The 27928-nt window shown below is 51.0% G+C and overlaps 1 protein-coding gene across 7 annotated transcripts in view; it reads right to left on the bottom strand.

Annotated features, from left to right (window-relative positions):
* The window catches only part of Trak1 (trafficking kinesin protein 1), a 105254-nt gene that overhangs the window by 37902 nt on the left and 39424 nt on the right, over window positions 1-27928 (bottom strand). For all 7 annotated transcript variants that reach the window (XM_038322408.1, XM_038322407.1, XM_038322406.1 and 4 more), the window contains exon 3: window positions 3598-3674. In XM_038322408.1, the coding sequence (XP_038178336.1) occupies window positions 3598-3648 (51 nt within the window). In that variant the 5' untranslated portion in view covers window positions 3649-3674. The remainder of the gene's footprint in view (window positions 1-3597; window positions 3675-27928) is intronic.

The raw sequence follows: 27928 nt of genomic DNA, 5'->3' as shown, positions 1-27928 counted from the left end.
ACACATTAGAGTACTACTCAATGGTAAAAAACAATGACATCTTGAAATTTGCATGCAAATGGATGGAATTAGAAAACACTATCCTGAGTGAGATAACTCAGACCCAAAAATATGAATATGGTATGTACTCTCTCATAAGTGGATACTCTCCATAAACAAAGGACATTGAGCCTATAGTTCGTGATCCTAGAAAAGCTAAGTAATAAGGTGAACCCAAAGAAAAACATATATAGATCCACCTAGAAATTGGAAGCAGACAAGATCACCTGACAAAATTTGGGAGCATGGGGACAGGGGTAGAAGAAAGGGCAGAAGGGGAAGAGGAAGGTAGAAGGGGAGGGTTGGGGAGAGCTTGAGGGAATGGGATAGTTGAGATGGAGAAAGGACAAATATGAGAGCAAGGAAAGAGATATCTTGATTGAGGGAGCTATTAGCAAGAAACCTGACTCTAGAAAAATTCCCAGGAATCCACAAGGATGACCCTGGCTAAGACCCTAAGCAATAGAGAGGGTGCCTGAACTGGCTTTGCCCTGTAGTCAGACTGATGATTATCTTAAATATCACCATAGAAACTTCGTCCAACAACAGATGGAAACAGAGACAAAGACCCACATCAGAGCACTGGGCTGAGCTCCCAAGGTCCAGTTGAAGAGCGGAAGGAGGGAGAGTATGAGCAGGGAAGTCAAGACCATGAGGGGTTCACCCACTGAGACAGTGTGCCTGAGATAATGGGAGCTCACCAACTCCAGCTGGACTGGGAATGAACAAGCATGGGATCAAACTAGTCCCTCTGAATGTGGTTGACAGTTGGGGCAGACTGAGGGGTCAATGACAATGGCACTGGGATTTGTCTCTACTGCATGTACTGGCCTTTTGGGATCCTATTCTCTTTGGATGTACACCTTGCTCAACCTGGATGTAGTGGGAAGGGCCTTGGACTTCCCACAGGGCAGGGTGCCTTGCCCTCTCTTAAGACTGTGGGGGGTTGGGGGGAGAGTGTGTGGAGGGAGTGGGAGGGGAGTGGGAGGAGGGGAGGAAGTGGGAATTTGGATTAGTATTTTTTTAAAGTAATAAAATAATAATAATAAGAATTAATGCAACAGCAGGAGGACAACATTAGCTGCACGTCAAACGCCACTCCTAGAAGTGCAACAGGAGACGGATATCCCACTGAGGTCCGTGAAACTGTGCAGCAGGGGCTCTGCCCTGGCGGTTTCTAAGAGGTCACAGGTCACAGGACTATCACAAGAGCAGGCGCACAGACTATCTTGCAGGTCCTGCAGGCCTGCAGTATGAGAGCGGGAAATCACGAAGCACTGGGGATCTCAAGTTGGGAGGAGTGTCTCCGATGACAGCAAGTCACTGGGGACTGAGAGTGTGCACTGTGGGCCCCTCTGAATGCCACCCAGAAACTGTGGGCCAGGAACGGGGTAACCATGGAGAGTATGGGATGGTGGCAGGGGCCAGGGACCTAGAATAGGGTGAGGCCAACCCCAGCAAGACCCAGAATAGAGATGAGGGTATAGATGGATAATCCCCCCAAAGATCTGGCGGCTGCAAGAACCTGGGGCTAGGGGCGGATATCAGAAACATGTCCCCCATCGTGACCCTGCTGGAGAAATGAACCACACAGGGAAGGGTCAGCAAGGCCATTTCCAAAAAAATCCGATGTGCAGCCAAGTGGGCCCGCCGCTGGCCCACATCAGACGGCGGGGCAACTGTAGTGTCATCAGAAGGCAGGAAGCCAGCATCTGAAAACGCTGTCCCTAGTGACTGTCACATAGTCTTAACCCTGGTGCCACCTATGTGGAGCTGAGGGGTTCTTGTCTCCTTCAGAGTAGAACAGATGTGTTCCAGGGTAAGTGGAAATATCACTAAAGGAAGGAACAAGGCGAGAGAGACAGACAGGAGGGGTAGATAGTGGGGGGCTGCAGGAGCCCGAATTCACCATACTGCCAGGTGTGTGACGCCAGGACCCGCCTGTTTCAGTCCCATCTGCCACTACCTGCAGCAGTCACGGTGCCTTCTGGGTCTCCCCCAAGACACTACCCTCTTCCTGGGGAGGTGCTAAAGGGGACCGAGTCACTGAGATTCCAAAGACACGGCCCCACGCTGCCTGTGCACTGAAGGTCAGGGCTCTGGTGAGGACCAGTGTCGAAAAGACAGGCACGTTAGGGTCCGACCTGAACAACAGACCCCCCCCCCCCCCCCAGCTCTGGTGAGGACCAGTGTGGAAAAGGCAGGCACGTAAGGGTCCGACCTGAACAACAGATCCACCCCCCACAGCTCTTGTGTTTTGAACACATACCCCCCAGCTGGTGCTACTGTTTTTAGAGGATGTAGCAAGTTGAGGAGGCAGGGCCTGGCCCGAGGCAGCAGGTCACTAAGAGCTGGCTTTTGAAGGTTGTAATCTAGGCCTAGGCTCTAGCCACCCCCATGAACAACCACCGCCAGCCAGCTCGCTTCCACAGGTGAAGCCTCTCAGCCAAACCTTCCTCTGACAGGCTGCGCTGAGATTCCTTGAAACTGAGCACAAATTACAGCCTCTGCCCCTCCCGCTTGAGCCGTTTCTGTCGAGTTTGGTCACAGTGGGGAAAAATTATCAACACTTCTTCCCGAGTCAGGTTCACCCTGGCTGCTGATACACAGGGTGTAGCCATGTGTCCTTTTGGAATGTCACAGCCCCTACTCCCAAATGAAAACAAACACTGAGACCACTGAGAGCATCACAGTCTCTCAAGGGCGTGCAGCCTGACTGACCAGAGTGACCTCCCAAAGTTAGCCATCACACGCCTGCTGCTTTGTGCTTCCACACGGACACTGCATTCTGCCCCATCAGCCAAACTAAGCAAAGGCATGAACTACATTCAGAAGCCACAGGTAAGGACATATTCCTCTCCAGCACAGTTTAGGTTTCTCTAATCAGAAACTGGGTGATCCAATGAGTACTTAAATGGCATTGTGTTTTTGTGTCATAAATTCATAACACTGAAAATCTAGAAAGGGGTATCTAAGCTGCAGCCTGCCGAGTGACTACACATCCCAGGGTAGCTATAGATGTGGGCTAATGTACCTGTATGGCAATGTCATACTGCAATGTCAGAAGGCTGGACAACCCAATCTAAAGTACCAGCTGGGCCGTGACGGTACATTCCTGTAATCTCGGCTAGGAGGTCAGAGGTCAGAGTACAAGGGGTTCAAGACCAACCTCAGCTATACAGCAAGTGTGAGGCCAGCCTTGGCTTCACAAGATTCTCTTTTTGAACAATATCAACAAATCTAATACATGTTCCCCAAATCAACAGCTGCAAAGGCCTAGGCACATAGTCACTAGTGAAAAGACAGAGCTACCGGGCACGGCGGGAGGCAGAGGCAGGCGGATCTCTATGAGTTCTAGGTCAGCTTGGTCTACACAGCAAGCTCCAGGCCAGCCAGGGCTACGTAGTGAAAGCCTGTCTCAGAATAGGTAAATAACAAAACGAAACTATTGGATTATATCCTGCAAGGGCCCAATGGGAGATTCCTTCCTGAAACAGACAAGGAGCCCCTGAGAATCCACCCCCTCTAAACAGCCCTTCCCCTTCCCCGGACACTCACCTCCTCAAGAAGCCTCGTGACAGCATCTATGTCATTGTATGTCCTGGTCATCTGGCCAACTCTTTCAGCGCAGAGAACTGCAAAAACAGAAAGGGCAGTGAGAGTTGGCAACAGGTGGACCACGGACCAAGGCTCCTCAACTGTGTCTGGGTGTCAGACACCAGAGATTCTACCCACACTGTCCTGAACTGTGAACTATGAGAGGCCTGAGGAGCCACTGGCCACACAGGCATGAATGGTAGCCGCTTTCAGAAGGCAGCCGTCCATGTAATTATTCAACAACAGCCTTCAGCCGATGAGTTCACGGGGACACATGCAGCCTTCTTCCTGCCTGGCCTACATTCTAAAGCTATGCAGCTTCCGTACCAGCAGCAATAGGGTACCACAAACATGACCACCACGGCTGCTGCACACGCATGCACACGTGTACCCACACATGGATGCATGCACACAGAGCACAGTTTCATCCCACAGATAGCTCACTGAAGCATGAGAGGCCGCTCAGGAACACGTTAGGCCTGTGCCTTCTCAGGCCCCTTCTGGTGGAGGACGGCTTTAGTCGGCTAATGTGTCTAGTGTTGTTCACTTCAGCTCAGTGGCAAGGTCAGGGCACACCGAGGAAGGCCCAGGACTTTTCCTCTATGGGCAAAGTGATTGCATTTGGATTTAGGACCAATGGGAAATTTTTTTGAACCTGTCACTTTGGATTAAACAGAAGTGTCCTAGGACTGGAAGCTTTTTGGTTGATAAAGTAGCAAACACAAGGGCCAGGTTAGAATCCCAGAACCCATGTGAAAAACAAACAAACAAACAAAACAAAAGAATCCAGGAATAGTGGTATCAGTTTGTAATTCCTGTGCTGAAGAGATGGAGGACACTGGAATTGATCTCTTACCTCCACAAGCATCCCCCCCCCCACACACACACACACAACTCCATACTGATGTGATATGATGTATGTAGTACAGACCCTGGAGAAGAGTTCTATTAGGAGCGAAAGCTTTCATCATGACCCACATCCAGCACTAGCTTGTGAGAGGCACCTGGGACCCAAAGCCTCGCACACTGGAGCCTTGCTGGGGAAGCTGTCGCTGGAATCCAGTAGTCTCTAAATATTTTAGCAATGCAAGCAGAGCTGATCCTAGAGATGAGCTCAGAGAAACCTGATCTGCTGGAATGATTTCCTAGCTCAGGAGAGCCTGAAATCTGGTTTGCAATCTGAGGTAGGTATCAGCACGTTGGAAGCAGAAGCCAGGTCTTCCTCACCCTCTCAGCGCGGCCAGCCCTTCCCCCTCAGATCCCTCTCCCTTCTGAGGCGCAGACACTGCCTGGCTCCAGACCCTTTCCCAGCAAGGAGACAGCAGGGGGATGCGTAACTGGGGGTTAAACCCATCTACCGTGCCGCCCACGGAGTCCAGCTCAAACTGCTCCGGGCAGTTCAGGAGTTCAAGTCGGCAAGCGCTCTGTTTGAAGACTGCTGTGCCTGCCATTAGCACCGCTTCTCCTGAGCAGCTGTGAGGTCCACAGAGAGGAACAGCCCAGTGCGTGGAGTCCCACCGCTCGCCCATTTGTACTGGGGGCACCAGGGACATTCCACAAGACTCAGGGCCATTGACTGAGCCCAACTACCCAAGTAAAAGCCACTGCTTGCTCTAAGCAAAGATTGTATGAAACACACACACACACACACACACACACACGCACACGCACACGCACACGCACACACACACACACACAATAGTACACAGAAAGGAAAAAAAGCAGAGCAACCACAAAAATGCCAACATTTGAATAGATCACAGGTTTAATTCTCTTGTTTGTGCTTTAAAAATGACTCTAAAATAGCTACAGTAAAGCTACACTAGTGAGGGAAATTTATTAAATATTATTCAGGAAATATACAGTTGGCTAATATAAGGACATGGGACCTGAGTTGAGTTTTAAGAAAAATTAATAACAGCAGCAAGCTTTTTCTTAATTAACAGATAACAAAAATGCATCTTTCTGGTGTGCAGTGAGATGCTGACCACATTTGACCACGGTGCACAGATGGGTACAGGCGGCTCTGCAGCCCTTTACTGAGCATGCTCACTGAGGTACTGAGCACGTCTGTGTGGCTCATGCAGTCCTCAGCACAGTTCAGAGAGGCGGCTCCTCACACCAGTGCACAAATCAGAAAACCAGGCCTGGAGAATCGTCACACAGCTGGGAGGTGCAGGGGTCAACGTGAGATGGACCCAGTAGGACAGCAGTTAACCTCCGTGTCTACAAAGTCAGACCCTTTCCCATCGGCCCTTCCCAGCAACCCTGCAGGTGGCACTTCTTCAGGGAGAGCAGGACGCCAAGGGCACCACGAAGGTCTGTTGTATGGTCTGGAGAAGGATCTTCAACAGTTGTCCTTGGGTTTTGCTCGGGTGAGTTTATTAAGTGTATACCAAGGCAAAGTATGAGTGTAAGCAGCAGATAGCATCGCCAAACTGTGCTTACAGCACCCAGCAGAAAACAGGCGGGGACGCTGAGGCACTCGGCTGGAGCTCCTATTGACCTTTCCCTCCACGGTGACCTTCCCGTGGCATTGCATTGCCATGGTTGGTAGGCGTAGGCATTTTTACATCACAGGACAAATGACAGCCACTTCTGTTGGAAATGGCTTGCCTCCTAACTGTCTGCAATGACACAAGGCATCCACTCTTGAGCTATTCACCTTTTCTCTCCCCTCCGCCCCATCACAGAGCTGGGAGGTCAACACCTGCCCAGACAAGGGGTCTTGGGGGACACGTCACCCAAGCGTGCTTAGTCTGAAAGTGGGATGGGGCAGCCTGGCTTCCAGAACCAGCTTCTCTGTGAGCTCCAGCAGCACAGAATGATGAGCCCACATGGTGGACATCACAGGCCAAACAGAATGAGGCTGTACTGTAGGAGCCGAACCTCGGCCAGTCTGGCTCCTAAACTCAGAGGGGCACCGACAGGGCAATGCTCGGGGCGCTGTTCAGAACCTGTGCAACGGAGCAGAGGGCATCCTGACCTTGGGGGAGGTCTTCACAGAACATTGGGGCAGGGAACCCCAGGTCCCAGGCAGGCTCCTTAATCTCTGGGTCTTAGGATCCCTGGGTTGATCAAGACTGAGGAGCTAGAAAAGAGCGAACCAACCTTTAAACTGCCGGTGACTAAACAAGGCCTCTGCTTTTCAGGTTCCACTTTCCACACAGGAAACACCATCAACTTCGGCCAAGTTCTCTCTTCGCAGGGACTCGGACCATGCTATCAGATAATGCATTTCCACCCCAAAAAAATGTGCCCAAAGAAAAAGTACAAGGGCAGCTATGACTCTCTATAATAATGACTATAGGAAAACTAGGTCCAGAAACTAACCAAGACATTAACTGCTTCCTGCGCCAGACAGCCAGCTAGACACACAGTACACATCCTCGGCCTTTTTAAGTGATGCCGTCATCCTGTGCCAGCCTCATGAACTGCTTGGGGCACATAGGAGAGACCTTACAGACGGTTTTGAAGAGTCCAGGGGTGCGAGCTCCTTCCAAGAGCTGGGATTCTTATCTAGGCACAGAAGCGTGCAGGTCAGCCAGGCCTACACAGTGAGAGCCTAGCTTCCATTTGTCCCCCAAAGCTAAAGATCCTGGGCTTAGGGACCAACAGGAAACCACTAGAGGGTCCGCACAGGGAAGCATCAGCGCGTGGTTGCATATCACAAAACATTTAGCTCGGTATGGAATGACCGGGTGTGAGGCGCACACTAAGCCCAGTGACCCGTGCTAAACCTGCTGGATTCTTCTAGCAGGCTCCTTCCAGGGTGACAGCAAATGGGCTCCTACGCGGGGAGACTGAGATAAGGCTGAGTAGGTAGAGCAGGGTAGGCTCTTCCTTCTGGCTGGGACACAGCCAGCAAGAGCAATCCATCCCCGCTGATCAGCTGCAAGATAGGCTGCCAATGAAACCGATGGTCTTGGGATGGTCACGGCACTGTGGAGTGAGGTTCTGAGCACACTCCCAGAGCAGGGGAAGTCCAGTGACAGAGATGCCTTCCAAGGAGCTGGCTGGGCTGTAGTGCATTTGGGAGATTCCACTCTGTAAGGCTGGGAGGGAGCAAGGCTTTCTTCCTGGGGGCTAGCCCTGGGCAGTCTGTTCCAAGGGACACCTTGGACTAGGTTAGGGTTCTAAAGGGTACCTAGATCCAAAAAAAAATCAATGTACAATGTTTATGCAAATTTAGCCACCCCCAAATGATTTTGAGAATACATGCTGGTGGATCCCAGCTCCCCACCAAACCCCAGGTATCTGTGTGGGCAGGACTTGATGATGAGATCTAACTTGTAGGAAACACAGGAGTGACCTTGGCTGAGACCCAGACATGAACCGTTCTAGGGAAGGAAGCAATGGCTGTTGGGGTCACTGGGTCAGAAACAGGCTGGCAGGACCGGGATGAACGAAGAGGAGGTGCAAACTAATGCTGACCGACAAAGGCTAGAGCAGGCAGCAAAGTTGGGGTGCTGAGCAGCAGGAGCAGAGGGGGTGCACGGAAGGCGGGATTGTGAGGAACTCCCACCTGCCCTTGCAAGGCACCCTGTCACCATGTCACACATCACATTAACAAGCTGGAGAAGCTCTTGACCCTGGCCTGATTGGTCGTCTTAGAGCTGGGAGACCTCACTCTTCATCTGTTTCGGTGGAATAAATACATAGCTGCTGTCGCTCCTCAGCCCGGCTCTGGAAATGTCCCTCCCGCCAGCGTCAGCATCCTGTGTCTTCATGTATTTTTGGCATGAACACATAAATGAGCATTTTACACATGTGCATATATGTGTGTATATGTATGAGTGCACTTGTGGGTGTGTATATCAACAAAGATGTTCCTAACCCTCAAGAAAATGCTGTTTCCACATAACTCAAAGACCACGCAGCCAGCATCCGTGAATGTGGAGCCCCCCATCCAATGTGGAGCGGCCTGCGCTCTGCCCTACCTTCAAGTCACTTCATTAAAGCAGGTTTTTGACAACGTGTGCTTTGATAGCCAGGATTCATCCCCGGAATTTCTCCTCCTATCACTTATACCTTATCATCCACTTCTTACAAAAATAAGTTTCATCTTTTCTAACTTGTATTATCAGGCATGCAGGCCAAGCAGCAAGACAGGTCAATGGGTAAAGACGCTCGCTGCCAAGCCTGATGAACTGAGTTCAATCCCCAGGACAGAGGTGGAAGGAGAGAGCCAATTCCAGGAAGTTGTCCCTGACCTGCATGTGCATGCTGGGGCATATGTGTGTGCACACACAAAAATATGTGAGTGTAAGAAAAAATTTAACCGAGACATCCGGAATATGCATTTAAAGCAGACATGTACCCCAAAAGTTCCAATGTGCCCTGCAGAAGCAGAGCAGGTAACTGTGTGTGAGACAAGAGCCGTCCGTATGTGGGTGGCTTCACCCCTCTCAGTGAGAAGTATCGCCATGGTGCAGCTCTTCATCTACAGGAAGCAAGCACAGTAAAGTCTGCCCTGTTCACACGGGTGCTGGGTGGAGGCCCAGAACCTGTGGGCCTCAGCCTACAGCTCCATTAAATCCTGGCTGAGTCACCACACACACCAAGTCCCCAAGCCTCACAAAACAAGCGTCCTGTAAAGTTTGTCGACATGCCTTTGATTTAACATGTCCATGTTCTGCTTTCAAACGTCCGCAGCTCGGCCACTGCCTGTCACAAGCAGAGTCCACACACAGAACACCCAGGACCGACCTCCCCAGTGCAGTCAACTCTTCCCACCTCCGGGCCAGGCACTCATGCCCACCCTCCACCTGAGCACCTGGTGATGCCATCCTTGGCCTGCCCGGGCCTCCACACTCCACACCTGTTATCTCCTTCGGGGAGACTGTCTTTCTCTCAAGTCTCCACTGGGGAATTTGTTTCCTGCTCTTTCCGTAGCCCAGCAAGAAGGAAGTCCCTCTGGCTATCTGACACCATGTCTTACCTCTCATGCCCACTTTTGTGAAATAAACCAGAAAGGTCTGGCAAAGAACCACTGGCCACAAGGGCATCTCTGCGTGGGTACTGTGAGTGGGTGAAGAGACGCAACCCCAGAGACACCGGGTGAGTGAGCTGAACATATTGCAAGCCAGGGAAACCAAAACCAAGGCTCTAAGAAGTTAGGTTAGCTAAGGTCACAGTCATTGAAGTTTCTTGAGTATCTACCGGTGGGAAATGAAGGCATGTCTCTACCTAAACTTGAACAATAATCATTACAAGCAAAAAGTAGAAACAACACTCAATAGCTGGCGAGTGAACAAGTGTGGAGTTTCCACACAGTGGAATATTGCTGAGCTGTACAAAGGATGTGGAATGAATACATTCAACAACATAATTAAACCTCAAAATCCAAAAAAGACATAAATGTTACTTTGTTCCAGGGTTCTATTCATATAGGAAGTGTGTTAGCGTTTGCTTAGACCTGAGACTGAGTGTAAACAGGTTCTTACTAGGGAGGAAAGAGTGCAAAGTCTAAGTGTGGATGAGATGAGAATGAAGGTTGCACAAACCAGGGCATTTATAAAAACCATGAAACTGCCTCGTAACAATGGGTGAATTTTACAGGATGCAAATTCCACCTTAGTATTTTCAGTAACCAAATACATGCAAACACGGGCCCTAAACCGCGCCATCTCCCTACCACTTCCCTATAGCAATATAGTAATATAAAAGCATTCTTTTGTTCCTTCAGCCCTGACTAAGCCTTGCTGGGGTTAAATGCTGTTGCCAGGCAGGGAACCGTCCAGAAACATCAGCAAAGGAACCCACAGGAGGTCCTGCCCCAACCAGAGTGACATCAGAAGAAAACTGAAAAGATCCTGTTGCTTGTGTAGAACATCTGTTCCCACCCAGAGCTCCAGAGAGGGGTGAAGACACCTCATTACGCAGAGGAAGACGCATGCAGCCGCAAACAAGCGCAAGTCAAACGTGGCAGAAATGAAGATGGGCAAGAAGGCTGCAAGGAAAGACATATTCTCAAGAGGGCTTCAGGGAGCGTCTGTGACCTCAGCAAGCAGGAGGTGGTGGACATCCCCACACCACAGGAGCTTCGAGCCTGCTGGCTTCCAGGCAAAGGCACGCTGTGTCCCTGGGATAGCAGCATAGGCAGAGGCTATCTAGAGCCAGGGCCACCACAACAGCGACCCACAACACACTGACCCGGTCTGTGTGGTGACCAAGTGTGTGTGTGATGTCAAGATTGCTCCCCAGTGTCATCAGCTCTGAAGTGGTACAACTACTCTGTTGGCTCGCTCCCTCCCATCTCTGCAGGCCAAGAGGCCGAGGGTACCAAGCAAGTAATTAGAGTCAGAGAAGAGGGGCTGGGGAGGTGACTCAGTCAGTGATGTGCCTGTCCCGCAAGCTTGTGGACCTGAGTTGGATACCCCAGAAGCCAGGTGAAAGCTGGGTAACCCATGCTGGGAGTGTCTGAGTGTTTCTGGGCAGATTGTCTAGGCAAATCAGTGAGCCCCAGGTTCAGAGAGAGACCCTGTCTCAAAACATAAGGTGGAAACTGGTTGATAAAGACACTTGAAGTCAACTTCTGGCATCCAGGTACACAAGTATATAAGCATTTTCACCTGTGTACACACACACACACACACACACACACACACACACCACAGCAGGGAGGAAAAACAAGAGCTGGCCATTACTGAGACTGACAACATGCCCTCAGTGACGTGGGCACATTATAAACACTATTCCACCTTTAACCAGAACAAACCCTACAGTACAAACAGGAGCCCAGCGCAGCCAGAGTGTGGAGCCAAGGTTCTAGTTCAAGGACAGGTGGGGTGTAACTCTGCGCCAGTGCAGTAATCACAGGCCTCACCCCAGACTGGAACGCTCAGTGTTGACCTATTGTGGCCGCATATCACCGAGACGTTTAGCAAGGAGATAACCAAATTGCTCTTTCCTGGGAAGGCACCCTGGTCCTGCCACTGGCCAAGTGTGTGTGCACACCTTCTCCTCTGCAGCTGGTGCCCATCCCAGAAGAAGAGCCCACCCCAGTGTCTTCAGAACTGTTATGGGGTGGTGGGGGCTGCTCTGTCGGCCCCCGCAAGCTGCCAGAGAGCACTATCTTTTGAGCAAATAAATGGGCCCCTTAAGGAGTTCTTGACCTACTTGAGGAGGTAAGATGTGCATATATTAGCACAACACAGAGTGGCTGGCAGACAGGCAGTGTCAGGCAGAGATGCTACCGGGAGTTTGGAGGGACCGGGACCCCAGAAGTGGGTGGATCAGCCAAAGGACCTTACTACAGAGACCTTGGGTGATCTCCACACAGGGCTGGCCTTGGGGTGATGCTGTGTCCACAACTGTTCTGATAAACCAGTTACTTTTCCACTTGTGACTCCACAGGGACGTCCAAGAAGCACCGGAGTCCTGCTGTACAAACAATGTTACATTCCACAGCCAGCAGGGCCTACGTCTTCTCAGCTTTGCACACAGAAACATTTGTTCTCCGTGGGGGCTGAGCAATCCCCCTGCAGCCCACGAGGCTCTCTGAACTGGAAGAACATGGTCACTTTATACCATACCACCTCCCGAGCTCCACCTGGGCACCAACTGGAGGCCTCGGCTAGCCAGGAGATGCTGCTCTGGATGCTGTCGTGGGGGCTAGCTCAAGGTGCTCCACAGGGCTCTGGGCTTCCAGTGTGGCTACCACATTTTCCCAACTCTGTTCAGATCCTAACCGCTGACTAGTGCTCACAAGTGCAAGCAGCTGACACCACCTGTTCTGACTCAGTGGCCACCGTGAGGACGGCGGGATACATGGGCTGTGGCTTCAGGGCCCCTGAACCTGATTGTTACCAGAGCTATAAGTATCCAAGTCTGGACCCTAGAAGACTTGATTGATACACCAGGTGCAGCTGTAGGTTCTCAGTAGGTCTGGCAGACAAACAAGGAACAGCAAAAACCAGAACGGATCATTATTCAGTGTGGCCACACTGCGGAGAAGAGCGAAGGGTCCTGTGGCCTCCGAATCCATCTTCAGGACCCTGATATGAAGCTGAGATTTAAACAGGAGGGAGGATCATGATCAGCTGCACAGGCAGGTCAAGGCGTGGTCCCAGCCGTCACCCCTGTCGGTGCCACTCTCCCTGGAGGCTCGACATGCTATCGACCTCCATCCTCTGGCCAAGCTCCGCCCTTTCTTTATCCCCACACACGACTGCAGAGGAATCCCCACTTCTTGGGGCCTGTAGTCTCCACCCACAAGAAGAGCCACAGCCCCTCTTTAGAATGTCTTCCTGCTTGTCAATATGGCTGCATGCTCGTCTGAGTTCTCAGGATACTCCGGCCCACTCCATGGGCTCGTTCCAAATCCTGACTTCTGAGCAGTCCCGGAAGACACCTGTCTAAACTTTCACAACTCGTTTTGCAACTGGAGACAGGCCTGGAGGAGCAGCCAGGCGAGAAGGGGCAAAGACACCAGGCTTCTGCAGGTGTTTTCTTGAGAAAGCCATGGGGACTGCCAAGCAATCCACCGGTCTCTGCTCTCCCCCAAGTCTCCCTCACACCAGTGTGATTCTCAAGCTGAGAGAGGTGTGAACACTTCCCTCAAACTGCTCAGCCCTGCCCGATGTCATCCCAGGAGAGGATGGGATGGGGTGGGAGGTGGGGTGTTGGCAGAACAAACAGAGCCCCTTTGAACAGGTCACACAGCGCTGTATACCAGCTGGGTGTGCTGCAGCTTCACAGTGGCCCGAGCTATGGTGCCCTGGTCCTCCTTCCCACTAGGACGTAGGAGGACAGCAACAGTGGCCTCTACTAGATGGGCTGGGAGTCACGGAGACAATGTGAGGAAAGGGTCTGGGTGAGCAGCAGGATTCACAGGGCCCTGCTTGGTTGGCCTCGCTGGGGTCTGTGGTGCAGCACAGACAGACAGAGAGACAGCAGACAGACTCCATCTTCAGGAGTTCAGCTGTGCCTGTTAGCAAGACATTACCGCAGATGGGCCTGCTGGCTGTGGATGTTCCCCACACAGGGGACGGGGGAGCGGGTGGCGGGACCCTCGCCTGACAATCTGGCCTCTTCCTAACAAGTTGTGTGTAATTCCGTCCTAACTGCATGTAGCCATGGGGTCTCAGGGAAGGGCTAGAGTATACTGGCTGGGGAGGACAGGGGAATGGGGCACCTTCTATGCAGTCATGAGCCATCATCCATGCTGTGTGCGGACCTCCTCATGCAGCTGTGTTGGGGACACCATGCTTCTGTCAAGAAGCCCCCATCTATGCCCTCAGTACACTCAGTGGAGCCCCAGGATGAACTCTGGGGGAACTGAACATTGGTTTGTCATTGGGACCTTACAAAGAAAGGGCAGGAGGATCATGCCCCTCAGGCAATCTGACCTGTGACCACAGAACAGGAGTCTCACCCCAGGTTTACAACTGGGGAAACCCCATGACAGGACCAACCTGGTTGAGCCGCCTGTGTTTTGACTGCAAAACGGGACTATCTATCTCAACCTCTGTTTTTTTTTTCTTTACCATGATTAAATCAACATATTTCATATGCATGCATTGAAATATCACACTGCACACCAGACCTCTGCATTGAAGATTAAATAGCCCAGGTCAGAAAGTGGGCCTTGTAGCCACAGGTGGCTCGGAGGGAACCATGAACTAAGGCACACAGCATCCATCATTATGTGAGCAACCAGTGCATAAAGCACCCAGACTGCCGGCCTCAAACCTGAGTTCTGAGCAGCAAGTGTGAGGTCCGGGGTAGGAAGCTCAGGCTGTAGAAGCTCCTGGGAGATGCCTGGCCTGGAGAAGCAGCCAGCCAGCAGCACAGGTGGGAGCAGAGGGCTGTTCTGCGTCGTGGAGCTATCTATACACGTGTGCCTCGGGCAGGTGGTTGTCTGCCCTCCTATAAACCTACGGATGCAAACTATAGCACCCTTAACCCTACAGGGTTGTTCAAAGGGCTGACTCTAAGAATCCACACAGGGCTGGAGGGATGCTCCAGCATTAGGAGAGCTTCCAATCTTGTGAGGGCCTGAGTTCCCAGCACCCACAGGGTGTTTCACAGCTGTCTGTAACTCCGGCTGCAGGGCATCTAACATCCTTTTCTTTTCTGACTTCTATGAGCACACGCGCACGCGCACGCGCGCGCACACACACACACACACACGAGAAAGAAACCCCAAAACAAAAATAAATCTTTTAAGTTGGTTGTGGTGTCACACTCCTTTAATCCCACTACATGGGAGGCAGAGGCAGGGGGATCACTGTGAGTTCAAGCCCAGCCTGGTCTACAGGGTGAGGGCCATGATAGCCAGGGCTACAGAATGACACCCTGCCTCAACAAACAAAAACAGCTGGGTAGTGGTGGCACAAGGATCTCTATGAGTTCGAGGTCAGCCTGGTCTACAGAGCAAGTTCCATGACAGCCAAGGCTATACTAAGAAACCCTGTCTCAAAAAACAACAACAACAACAACAAAAACCAGAACAAAGAAACTGTGTGGTTGTGAATATGTGTACACATATATGTGTATGTCTGTTTCTATATGTGAATATGTATTTATATTTGAATGCATGCGTGTCCATCTGTGTGTTAATGTGCATGGGTGCATGAACACGTGTGTTATGCATGTGTGTGGATGTGTGTATGCCTGTTTGCATATGTACATGTGTGTGTGTGTGTGTGTGTGTGTGTGTGTGTGAGGTGTTCCATGACCCTGTCCTCCACTCTGAGAACATATGAAACCACCTCACAGTCCTACATGCCCTTTGATTTAGAACCACATAGCTCACGACTGGATGAAAAATCATCTCCTTGTGCTTTGAAGTTGACTCCCTGATGCACACAGAACTCTTCACATCTTGTTAAAATGCAGATTCAGGGTCACTGACTCTTGACCTGTGCCTGGGCTTCTGCATCAGCTCACAGGTAATGCTGGCATTGGCCACACTGGAGCAGCGGGCTTTAAAGGACAGCAAAAAGAGCCAGTGATGTCTGAGCTGGAGCTAGTTCCATAGCACAGACTGTGTCTTTCTTCAGATCATCCCTAGGGGCTCAACAACTGTTTACTCCATTAGAATCTAGACACAAGCCTGTCGATCCTTCCCCCACCCTACCATCTTTTTCATCCGGCCACTCCTTCCCTACCCACTGTCCCAGGACACCACATAAGCTCTCGCTCTCTCTGGCTCGCCCCGTTTCCCTGCTCTGCCATTAAGAACGTGGTGCTCTCGGGGGTAATGCGGTGATGGTACTTTCTGGACACCGACTTCAAAAGAAGAGAACTTTACCTTCAGAGTTGTTTGGGTAATTGTGAAAAGTGAGCCTGATGCCCGAAAACAGCATTCCAAGGCGTTCTGACGGCTGCCACTCAAGAGGCTCAACAACCTGTTTCACTTCCAAAACTATTTCTCTTAGACTGGAGTTAACGTGCATCAATATCTGGGCATACTTCACCGAGTCTGCCTTCCCCGCCCAAGAAAGCTCGGGGTCAGGCAGTTACTATGCTAGCCAGTGATATCTTTGGGTACACACTCCCGTAACCCCAGCACTCAGGAGGCTGAAGCCTGGGCCACCTAGGCAAGACTCTCTCCCAAAAGGAGAATAAAATCTACATTTCAAATGAGTGATTAGTGCTCAATACACTCTGCTTGGTGGGAAGGATGACCGATTCTCTCGAGCGGTTGACTCACTACCGACCGGCTAAACCAGTGCTGGAATCCACAGAGACAAACAGACCCAGACCCGGTGTTTTCAAAACCAAAAGCATAAGCCACAAAGGCGGGATGAGGAACGGCACACGGTGCTTGCCGATGCGAACACCTGCATAGAGACCCTAGTGGGCAAAAGGCCAGAGTCATGGTTTCTGGGGATGCCGAGACATCCCAGGGAGCCCAGGGTGCTGCTTTACCTGGTGTCCCACCTGGACAGCAAGCCATTTGCACACCTGCTCCATTAAGAACTTATTTGAAAAGTAAAAGAATGCGGTCACATCCGTGACCAGCCGGGCCCCTCTGAACACTAACAGGAAAGGCTGAGACGGGAGTAGAGCGCAGAATTTACCCTCCTCCAAGATGTCCAGGGCATCGAACTGCTCAGCGGCGGCCTTCTCGTCATCCTGGCAGTCGTATTCAAAACATTCCTCCTCCCCTCCCACATCTCTCAGGGACATTGTTGAAGTCACCCCAAGTTTGAAACATTGTCCTAAGGGGCTGTCCTTGGGAAAGTCTTTGGCCACCTGTCCAGAGGAGCCGTCCGGGCCCGTGCCCAAGGGGCACATGCTGGATTCCAGACAGGGTCGCAGACATGCCCTGGCTGAGCAAGAGTGGGCGGGTGTGCACAGGGCCACCCGCCCAGCATCACTGAGAGAACGAAGGACAGGGTGGCTCACAGCACCCTGGAGGAGGGGCCCCACAGAGCACCTGTCGGAATGGCAGCGCCCTACCAAATGCCCTTGGCACAGAGGGAAGCCAGGAAGGAAAGTATGTACCATGGGGGAACTTTTGGCCTTCCTCCCCCCACGAGAAGAACAGGAATGGTAGCTTCCTGGAAGTTTCGTAGCAACTGAGAAAACACCAGCCACGCCTCAAGCAGGTACACCTGTCTGCAGGAAGGCGCTGGTGGAGTTGCCCAGGTGAAGCATTGCCCAACACCTCTGAGCTGAGGGACTTCCTGTGGGTGTGCTTAGGAATCTGAGGAGAATGTGCTGGGCCAAGGACCGTGGGAACCAGGGAAGGCAGAGACCCTGACTTCTCGCAAAAGGAGAAGGATGTGTGGGAACCACTCATCGTCCGAGCCCTCCTTTGGTATAACGAGTGGCACCTGTTTTCCTCATTACACTGTGTTCTATAAACCCCACATTCCTCTTAAAGTTGTGTCCACAAACCCAAAGAGAGTTCTCTCACTGCTAGGACAAGAGAAAACTCAAAAGCTTAGCAGCTTGCAGTGGTGCCCTAAGGAAGAACGCACAGTCTAAGCTGTGCCTGGACAGCAGTTCCTCTGCATTGCTTGACTCTGTCGGCCACAGTCCCTGACACAGACACTTGGATCAGATTCCCTCTGAGGCAGCCCCAGCCAACAGCAGCCCCTTGGAGCGTCCCATCTTGTAACTCCCAGGCTTCAGCTATTCCTCCTGACCTCTTCCTAGCTGTGACTCTCTGCCAAGTAACCAGGAGGGATGCCTGAGCAGCAGAAACGCTCTGTGCAGGCTGAGATCTGGGTTTCACTCAGCCTGGAGGCTGAGGGACTGTGTGAGGACTCCGCATCGCTGACGAGGCTGCCCGCCTGCCACATGGAATTTCTGCCTTCACGAGTGCCAGGCAGGAAGCCACGAGGATCATGATTTCATCTAAAAATTCTAACTAGGGGTAGGTTGTACCTCGGTTAAATTTTTAGAACTTCAAAATGACTGCTCCATCGTAACACATTAAAATCGCGTTGTTCAGAAAAGATTTCACAGAAAACCACGGGCAGATTTCAAAATTAGAATTTCAAATTTTTTGAAAAATTATGTACACAAGCTTTAAAGACAATGCTTTTAAAACAAAAGTCGGGCGTGGTGGCACATGCCTGTATTCCTCCACACCTAGGAGGCTAAGACATGAGGATTGCCCTGAGTTCAAGGCCAGCATCAGTTACCCAGCAAGACTATATTTCAAACACATACACACTCAGAAAAAAAAAAAACAGTTTAATCTCAATAAGCATCACCAAGTCATGCTTACTAAGTTCTAAAGATAGTGAGCATGGGTATCTGGTCGGTTACTCAAAAGAGTGGGGAGGAGCACAGGATGGGGAGACCTCCCCACCTGGTGACTCATCTCGTGACCACTGGGTGCACAGGATGCTGTGCCCAGGAGATAAACGACAGCAAAGGCTCCCTCCACACACTCAGAAAAACTCAAGAGACTGCACCCATGGTCGACCTGCTCACAGTCATCTTTTGGTCTAAGTTGGTATTTTTAGCAACGCTGTCTGAGTCACCCACCTATCTACCTAGCTACACATACGCACACATAATAAACACTTAGGATAGCAAATGTCCGCAAACCCAGCGCCCGGCGGGGCCCACCTGGCAGGAGTGAAACGGGAGGATTACTTCAAGTGGGCTCAAGCAAGACCCTACCTAAAAACAAAACAATCAGGAAAGCGCTTACAGGCACGGAACACCTCCACAGAGCCAAATGGCGGCTGCTCCGTACTTCTCTGGGCAAAGCTGGCACTTACAGAAAAGCCATAACGTGTCGCTCATCTGGAACCCCCAGACGCCAACCCTTTACCCATGTGTCTGTCCCTCTCAACAGAGGTGCTGTCCTCCACATCTCCTCGGGGTCTCCCTCTTTCTCACAGTGACATCACTCTAGTGGGAGACCCAGAGGCTGTGTGAACAGACAAGACTCCTGTCTCCTCTAGCCTGGGTCACTGGTTCTCACGGAGCACGTCTGGCCCTTCTGATGGTCGTCTCCCCGAGGATTCTGCTCATGCTATTTAAACTGCACTCCTAGCACTCTGTAGGTGGAGGCAGGAGGATCAGAAGGTCAAGGTCTTCATGACTACAACGCATGCTTAAGGCTAGCCTGGGCTACGAGAGAATCTGTCTCAAAAAAAAAAATGCTACTAATAAGACTTTACCCGACATAAGCTACTAGACTATTTGGCTCCGAGTTAGACTGTAGATTCTGAGCACATGTGGATGGATTCTCCAGCGGCTCAGCTATGTTTGCTGGATGGCGACAAATCGTTCTAAGGCCCCGAGCAACGAACTACGATAAGCTGCCACCCGGAGCCCCGTCACACCCTTTAATATCTGACTGTGTCTGAGCAAAACCAACAGATCTGAAACAGAGGAGGGGACAGTCACAGTAACTCGGCACCAGCAGAGACGCTCCTGGACCACAGCGGTCAGGAGAATACAGCTGGCCCCAAGTTCCGACTTGTAGAGAAGCATCCCCGGTGCCCCAAGTGGCATCTTCCCATCTACAGTGCAGATCTGCCCATCGGGTGTGAGTCAGGACCCCGACATAAATGATGACCTCGCGTCTTGTTCAGAACACTGACGCAGCTTGTACTGTTGTCATGGGAAGTTCCTTGACGCTTCCCTCAGTATTGACTCAAAGGACAAATGATAAGGACAGATAAAGGGAGCTCTCACGATTTTCAGTGCGAGAGAAGTCGTGCAAAAGAAGGAAAAACCTGCCTGAAGCCAGGAAGAACCCAACTCATTAGAAACAACACACCAGGGGATGGCGCCGTGAATGCAAACACTCACTCTGCAAGTCTGGCAACCTGAATTCAACCCCTAGGAGCCACACTGTGGTGGAAGGAGAGAACCAACTCCATAACACTGCCCTTTGACCTCCTCAAGGGCACTTGGCATATGGCACTTGGCATGCCCATACACATACAAGAAGGAGAAGGAATAAAAAATAGTTAAACGACCCCAAATCAGCATTTGTGGGGTTCCTGAACAGGTACTTTCTAGGCCCCAGACCCTTTGGTCCTATTTTTGCTCTTTTTAAATAGGATGAAGAACATGCCGCTTGTTCCAGTCCCAGCAACCTCCTCCCCTTCACCTGACAACACAGCCAAAGTCAAAAAGTCAAAGACCTTGGCTCTCCAGATGCTCAGACGCCGATGCCAATCAACTGGCAATCAGTATTTATTGATCCTGGGGTGGTGAGCCAACCCCTCTTCTACTTCCCCAACTCTTGGAAAGGACCCCACCAGGATGGCTAGAGCCCAGAGGCTCCACTTGATGAAAGTCCTGGTGGACAGCAGGTAAGAACGGCCCTCCCGTGCCTCTCCACAGGCACCAAGCAGCTGGCTTCACTGAGAACTGGGCAGCGTGGTCACTAGTCCAGACACTAAGCCCTCCTCCCCAACTCCTAGGATGGCTCAGGGTCACTCAGTTCACCCACTGAAACCCAAGCTCTTTAAACCAATGGGACACTGGGGAACGAAATGAATGGCATTCTTAAAAGTTATGGTGCATCTGGTGACCCATAAATCAGGAAAACTAGAAGGGGTCAGTGGCGGCTTCCAAAACACAGAACTCCAAACTGTCTCTTGCAGGATAGTAACAGGATAGTACCTTGATTTTTAGAAAATTATATAGTCAGGAAAAGAATACATCCATCCTTTCCAGCAGACTACAGGCACCTCACTCTCCTCGTTATGCAGAATGCTTTGCAGATCAGACAGACCCACGTGCCAGCTCCACCCACTGCCAGGGGACAGGGTAAAGTTTCTCTATGCTTTTTAAAAGCATGGCCCAAGAAAGCCTTCTGGCCTCTGTGGCAGTCCACAGCTCGGCGTCAGAAGACGCCGATAATCACACAGCTCTTAGCTTACTAACTAGGCCAGTTCCTGGCCTGTGACGTCACACAGGGTCTTCAAACGTAGCCGCGCCTGGAGCAATCAGAAACTTGTGAGTCAATTAGTAAGCACTCAACCTTGCCTCCTGATGGGCTTGAGGGACCTGAGAAGACTTCACTACTGAAGAACAGGTTCCAAAGTGGGCACACTTACTGTCTCTTTTGGTACAGGCTTGTGGCTTAAGGGCCATTTATTTGCAAGGAGAGACTAACGACAAGAGGACCTTACAATTCACAATATTGCCTCCCAGCAAGGCCCTTCCTTCGCAGTCCCTCCCAGAATGACTCTCAACACTGTCTCCCCTGTACTTGAAACCTGCTGACACCTGTCCAGCCACACACTTCAGCTACCAAGCAGCCTCCCCAAAAATGGGCCACGCCCTCCACACAAACCTAGACAGCCCCAGAGGGTGATTTCTCTCTTTGCCCCCCTTCTGTCCTCTCCTGGGCTCCATCTGTGCTGAACGCGGCCAGCGAAATTCATTTGAATCACCCGCTGCTGGGGAAGCTGTTTCTGCCTTCCTCCAGCCTCCCCACACCCCCAGCCCCAAGGTCTGAGCTTTAAAAAAGGAAGAGTCTACTAGGCCTACCTACAGCTGACCTCCTGAATACAGCTTCCAGCCGCCAGTGCCCTGGGCCAGCCGCCTGAGTAGAGCAGAGGGGACACACTTTCACTATACACACAACACACACGGACACCAGATCCATTCCGACAGCAGCCCTGCACTTGCAAACCCAGGACCCAGCACCAAAACCCATTTACCTCCCCATTCCGAGCAAATGACTATGCACGGCAAGAAACACCCACCGTCAAGAGCGAGCCCTGCCCACCTGCCATCCCCTCTGTCACGCTTGCTGTGCCTTCTGGTGATGCCAATTCCTGTGCCCCCATCTCCCCGGGAAAGACTCGGCACCCCCACCCCACCCCTAGAGATACAATGCCGCTGCCCTCCCTCGGGGGCCTTAATTACCGTCTGAGCATTCTTCATAATACCAATCCAGCTCATAATAATCCGTGTCAGTGAATTTCTGCATAGTCAGTATTCTTGCAGAGGAAGAAACGGACTTCACGGCGCCATGAATTGTCAAGTCAAACGCTGCCATGCCTCCCGGCCCTTCCAGAACACCCGGCAAAAGAGCATCCCCAAACACCGCAGAATTTGGCTGTGCATTCTTAATGATAGTCTGGAGCCAGGATGGGCGAGGGGGCAGAGGCAAGGAAGATTCTACAGGGGCGGGGGATGGGGAGCGGAGGCTGTTGGCAGAGCAGTGGAGAGACCCTGCAAGCCCGGCGGACGAAGCACACTGGACAGCGGCCCTGAAAGGGAGTAGCTGGGATCGTCCTATCCCGACGCACCGAGGGTGACGTCAGAGACACACACCACCACCCGCTGGCTCCCTCAAGCCTCGCCCCCCTCCCCAAGCTTGCTGCTCAGCTTTCAATCTAACCGTTGCCATAGAAATTGGCCAGCTCTGAAAAATGATACAGAAATGAAGGAAATGTCTTCCAGGGATGCTGGGAGCAGAGGTGCCGAGAAAAGAAGAATGTGGGCGGGGTTTAGAGCCACCACCCTCTTTCAGGTGGGAGGCCAGGCTCCAGTGCCTAAACCTGGGTCACTCCGGTGAGCTGTTTTTCTGCATCTGAAAATGGCCACCTTTTAAGGTGCAAAGGATTGGTTTTTGTTTTCTTTCTCGACTTAATTTAAAATATTTAACAGCCCTTCCTATCTTTTTCTTTATTTTAAAACTTACAAACACCAGTCAAAGAAGACTCGAATGAAAACACGTTCACCTATATTCAGTATTATTTATTATTTATGCTTGTGTCTTTATTCAAACTTCTGGCCAAGTAGCAACATACAAGCAGAGGGGGCCGCCATTACAAGGGGCCTGCCGCTTAGGTGTGCGACCAAGAACGGCCACCAGGAGGCGGATGCCCTGTGGAAGGAGTGAGGCAGTGGGGTTTCGAGACTCCATAAGGGCGTAGAATGGTTTGCATCCATGAAAAAAAAAAGTGAATGAGCTTAGTTCTAAATGTTTGGCATGCTTAGAATGTTTCATTATAAAAATGAAACCCTGGATACTGGGACAGATCTCTTCAGACTTACTGGAGGGTGAGAGGGACAGTGAGAGGAACCCACCCTGGCTCTGAGACCCGGGCAAGTGAAAGAAATACTTTAGCCCCAAACCCAGAACCAATGAAATACACCCTGACTCTGAAACCAGTGCCAAAGAAACACACTTTAGCCCTAGAATCAGAGCCAGTGAAAGAAATATGCCCTGCTCCCAAAACTCGAGTCAAAAGCTAAAAAGGACCAGTGAGAGAGAAACACAGTTTGGCCCTGAAATCAACCACCTCTGTCCCTGATCAATTGAACTAACCAATCCCTGAGCAGGGAAAACTGACCAATCCCGCCTCTCCCTGGGAAAGCTCCGCCCCTAAGGAGCCCCACATCTCCCACCCTGGTAGAGGCAGCCACTCTCCTGGGCTCTTCCCTCCCAATACAGCTCTGGAATGAGGTTTGGGTGAAGACCTTTCCCTGCAGCTGAGATGGAGCAGAGCGAGCAGAGCGGGGCTGTAACACTTTCTCCAGGGAAACCTCTCCCTAGAGCAGGACTGTAAACTACTTCCCTTACTGTGACCTGTGCTATCCCCTGGCCCCAGGCTGCCAGAATGTTTCCATCCGAGCTGTAGCACTTCGTATCCTTTGGCTCCCGACTGCCGGGATCCCTTTTCACCTGAGCCACAATGCTTACACTGACTGTAGGTTAAACTCCAGCCCAGAAGCATATTTTTTTTCCAGCACTCAGAGAATTCTTTATGGAAGACAGCCCTTGGCATTCCAGAACATTCTGCAGCCCCCTGACCTAATAAATGCCAGGAGCTCCATACTCTGACCTCCAAATATGTCTCTACTTCTTATCCTACAACAAATGCTTTTTCATGGAAATTCTGAAATTGATAATCTTTATTTTAACACCCAAATATGAGAGATTCTGTGAATATATGTTTAATAAATTTTATTGCTTTTTTAAAAGTCTCTAGAGAGGCTGGATAGGGTTTGTTTCCCAGTCTCCACACCAGGCAGCTTGCTACCACCAATGACTCCAGCTCCAGGGGTCTGTGTGGTGCCTTCCTCTGGCCTCCGTGGGCACTTGCACACATGTGACACCTTCCTCTGGCCTCCGTGGGCACTTGTGCACATGTGACGCCTTCCTCTGGCCTCCGTGGGTACTTGCACACATGTGATATACATAAACTCACACAAACATATACACATAGATACAAATAATTGCAATATGAACAATAAGTACAAAATGGGTAAACCTGGGAGAACATCATAGCATATTTATACTGTGATTCGTGGCATCACGCTTGGTTCCAGACCCCATGGATGCCAATGTCCGGTATGCTCCAGTTCCTTACATTAAACACTATAGCAACTGTATATGTGGCACACCCTCACCCTACCCTCACATAAATAAAAAGCTTCTTACAAAAGATGACAGGCTTTATAATTAAATAAACCGTTGATAGACTCCCTAAAAACCAACAAAATCATCTCATTCTATCAGCTTGGGAAGCTCCAACAAAGGGGGGTGGTTTGGTAAAAGATCAAGAGGGTATGGGGAGCCAGACAGATTAAAGACAAGCCTTTAATCCCAGCACTCAGGAGGCAGAGGCAGGTGATCTCTATGAGTTCAAGGCCAGCCTGGTCTACAGAGTGAATCCCAGGATAGCCAGGGCTGTACAGAGAAACCCTGTCTCGAAAACCAGAGGGTATGGAAAGATGGCTCCGTGAGCAAAGTGTGGCTGCACCTGCGTAAGGACCTGAGTTCAGATCCCCACGGCACCCAAACCTGTAACTGCAGCACTGCGGGGTAGATGGGGGATCACTGGTGCTCACTGAATAGCTAGTCCCTGGTCCGCCTGAAACGGTTCAGAGAGAAACCCTGGCCCCAAAATAAAATGGAGAGCAAGAAAAGGAGGGTCCAGTGCTGATCCCTGGACTCAGAGGAACAAAGGTGGACACAGCTGCATACATGTGCGCCATGTGCACATGTGTAGTTGCATACATGTACAGCACACGCGCATATGTGCACTTGCATACATGTGTGCCACATGCACATGCATACAAATAAATTAAAAATGAGAAACAAGGGAAAGAAGTTCCTTAGAGTGCCGTAGAAATCTCCAGTGAAGATGCAAGTCCTTCCAACTACAGCTGAGCAATGGGCCTTACAGTGCTATGAATTTCACTAATATTTATCTATGCCCTGTCACGTATACAAACAAAAGTTAATCAGTGGGTGGGTGACAGCATTATTTCACAGATAAGATCCTGGGCTGGTGGGCTCAGGTGGAGGTTTGATTCACACACCTTGATCAATGTCTCTGACCTTGCTAGAAACACCAGTGACGTCTGTTAAATGGAGGTGGTGCCAGTACCTGCTCCAGGAATGGGGCGGGGCTTGAGCTGATTGACATCAGCATGGACTCAGGACAAGGCAAGTGAGCAATGCTAGTTAAGAGCATCCTCATCACTAACCTTTGTAGAAAGGAGATGGCCCAGCATGAGCAACTGAAGGTACAAACCCTCAGCTATGATCAGGGAGAGGGGACAGACGTACCGCCATTCGTAAGGAGCATCCGTGGCGCACACTGCAGCAGAGATGAAGTCACGGGCTGGCGGGGGCAGCAAAGCAGGGTGGTTTTGACCACAACTTGCACCAATTCCAAAGACTGCGCATACTCACTACAATGTTTAAGACTGGGAAAGGGGGTTGTAGAGATGGCCCTGTGGCTAAAGCATCCGCTGTGCAGACGTGAGGACCAGAGCTTGGATTCCCAGCACCCAGCTGAAACCAGATGGAGTGGCTCCCCTGTAACCCCAGCACTCTGTCTAGACTAGCCAAACAGACCAGCTCCAGGCTCAGTGAAAGACATCATAACCACAGAAACTCTTATAAATGAAAGCATTTAATTAGGGTGGATTACATTTTTAGAGGTTAAGACCATTATCATCATGGTGGGACATGGTAGCAAGCAGACATGGTGCTGGAGAAGGAGCTGAGTCCTACATCTTGATCCACAGGCAACAGGAAGTGGTCTGAGTGTCACACTGAGCAAAGGTGTAGCAAAGGAGACCTCACAGCCCACCCCCAGACACACTTCCTCCAACAAGGCCACACCAACTCCAAAAAAAGCCGCACCTCCTAATAGTGCCACTCCCTATGAGCTTTTGGAGGCCAATTACATTCAAACCACCACAGACACTGAAATCAGTAATAAAGTGGAGTCTGATCAAAGACAACCAAGGCCAACCTCTGCTCTCCACATGCATGCACACACATATGTTTGTGCACCTATACACACATGCCCACACATGTTAGCATACCATACCACACAGAGAAAGAGAACACGCGCGCACACACATGGGGTGGGGAGACAGACAAGAATGCATCAGTGAGCATAAGCGAATGGCCTCCCAATGGGAGCAGCACAGCCAACGGGCTCTGAAGGAGAAAATGATCCACATACATCTCTGCAAGGATGATTAAAAGATCAAAATACAGCACAGGGGCTGGAGAGACGGCCCAGGGTTCAAGAGCACTTGTTACTCTTGCAGAGGATACAAATTCAGTTCCCAGCACCCACACAATGGTTCAAAGACATCTGTAATTCCAGTCACAGGGACTCCAATCCCCTGCCTCCCTGGGCACCACATACAACACATGATGCGCAGACAACACAAAACAGTCATATAACAGACACACCTAAAATAAAATTTGGAAGTGGGAACTTTCTGCTACACTTCACCCTCAGACCCCACTGTGTGCACATGGACTTCTTTGGTGTGTGTGTGTGTGTGTGTGTGTGTGTGTGTGTGTGCGCGCGCGCGCGCGCGCGCACATGCTCACAGGTGTGCACGGGTACACACACCCATGTGTGCAAGTACACGTGGAGGTCAGAAGTTACATCAGGTGTCTTACTCAGTCACTCTCCACCTCATGTATATTGAGGGTATATTTCAGGGTCTCCCATTAAAACCAGAACCTGTGATTCTGCTGGCCTAGCCAGCCAGTTTGTTCCTCAGGGATCCCTGGTTTCCACCTGCCGAGAACTGGGGCCACAGGTTTGCTACAACTGCCTGGCATTGTATTTGGGTTCTGAGGTTCCTAATTTAGGTCATCATGCATGAGCAGAAAGCATGTCACCCATGAGCCACCTGCCACGTCCTTGTTGTGACTTGTTAATATTGATAAAAAAAAAAAACACTGCTCCCAGCTTTGCCATGGTGAGGCCTGGCAAGGACACCCCTCTCCTACAACAGGGCATGGGCACTTCAACACCCACGCTGTAATCGGGGAATGCTCAGGTTCCCTGCAGAGCTGCTGAGTCCACAGCCTGAAGCAGGGAGGAATCATGACGGGTCTGTGAGCCCAGTCAGAGGAAGCAAAGGCCTCAGGAAGAGAGGACGGACAAAGCCAACTTAAAAGAACTGGACCAAACTGTGACAATTGAAATACTGCAGGGAAAATACAGTTAATTATTTTTAAAGGGAACAGGTGGCATCAGTGAAAGCCAGGACACTACAGAGACTATCCAGAAAAAGGCAAGCAGGGAACACGCCAGCTCAAATACGCAGGACAGAAGACTAACAGAGAGCTATTTTAATCCATTTTAGGAAGTTGGGTAGGTGTACCTCACTGCTCCGTTCCTGCCACCCAACCTTCTGGAAGACTGTCTACTGCGCCTCTGTGCCGGGTGGCTTTGAATACACCAGCCGGATGTGGATGAGGACACGGGTACCAAAACCAAAGACCTGGCACTGTGGGCGTAGTTGACACCTAGACCGGAGGAGGGTCAGACCCAGGGCAGCAGGTGATGGAGCCTCAGAAGGCTCTAGAGGAGAGCAGACGGCGCCACGTGGGGTGGGTGGGGGTAAA

Source organism: Arvicola amphibius, chromosome 3 (genome assembly GCF_903992535.2).
Source record: "Arvicola amphibius chromosome 3, mArvAmp1.2, whole genome shotgun sequence".
In the NCBI taxonomy this organism is placed as follows: domain Eukaryota; kingdom Metazoa; phylum Chordata; class Mammalia; order Rodentia; family Cricetidae; genus Arvicola; species Arvicola amphibius.
Note: the sequence above shows the minus strand (reverse complement) of the source record. Positions and strands in the feature narration are given on the sequence as shown.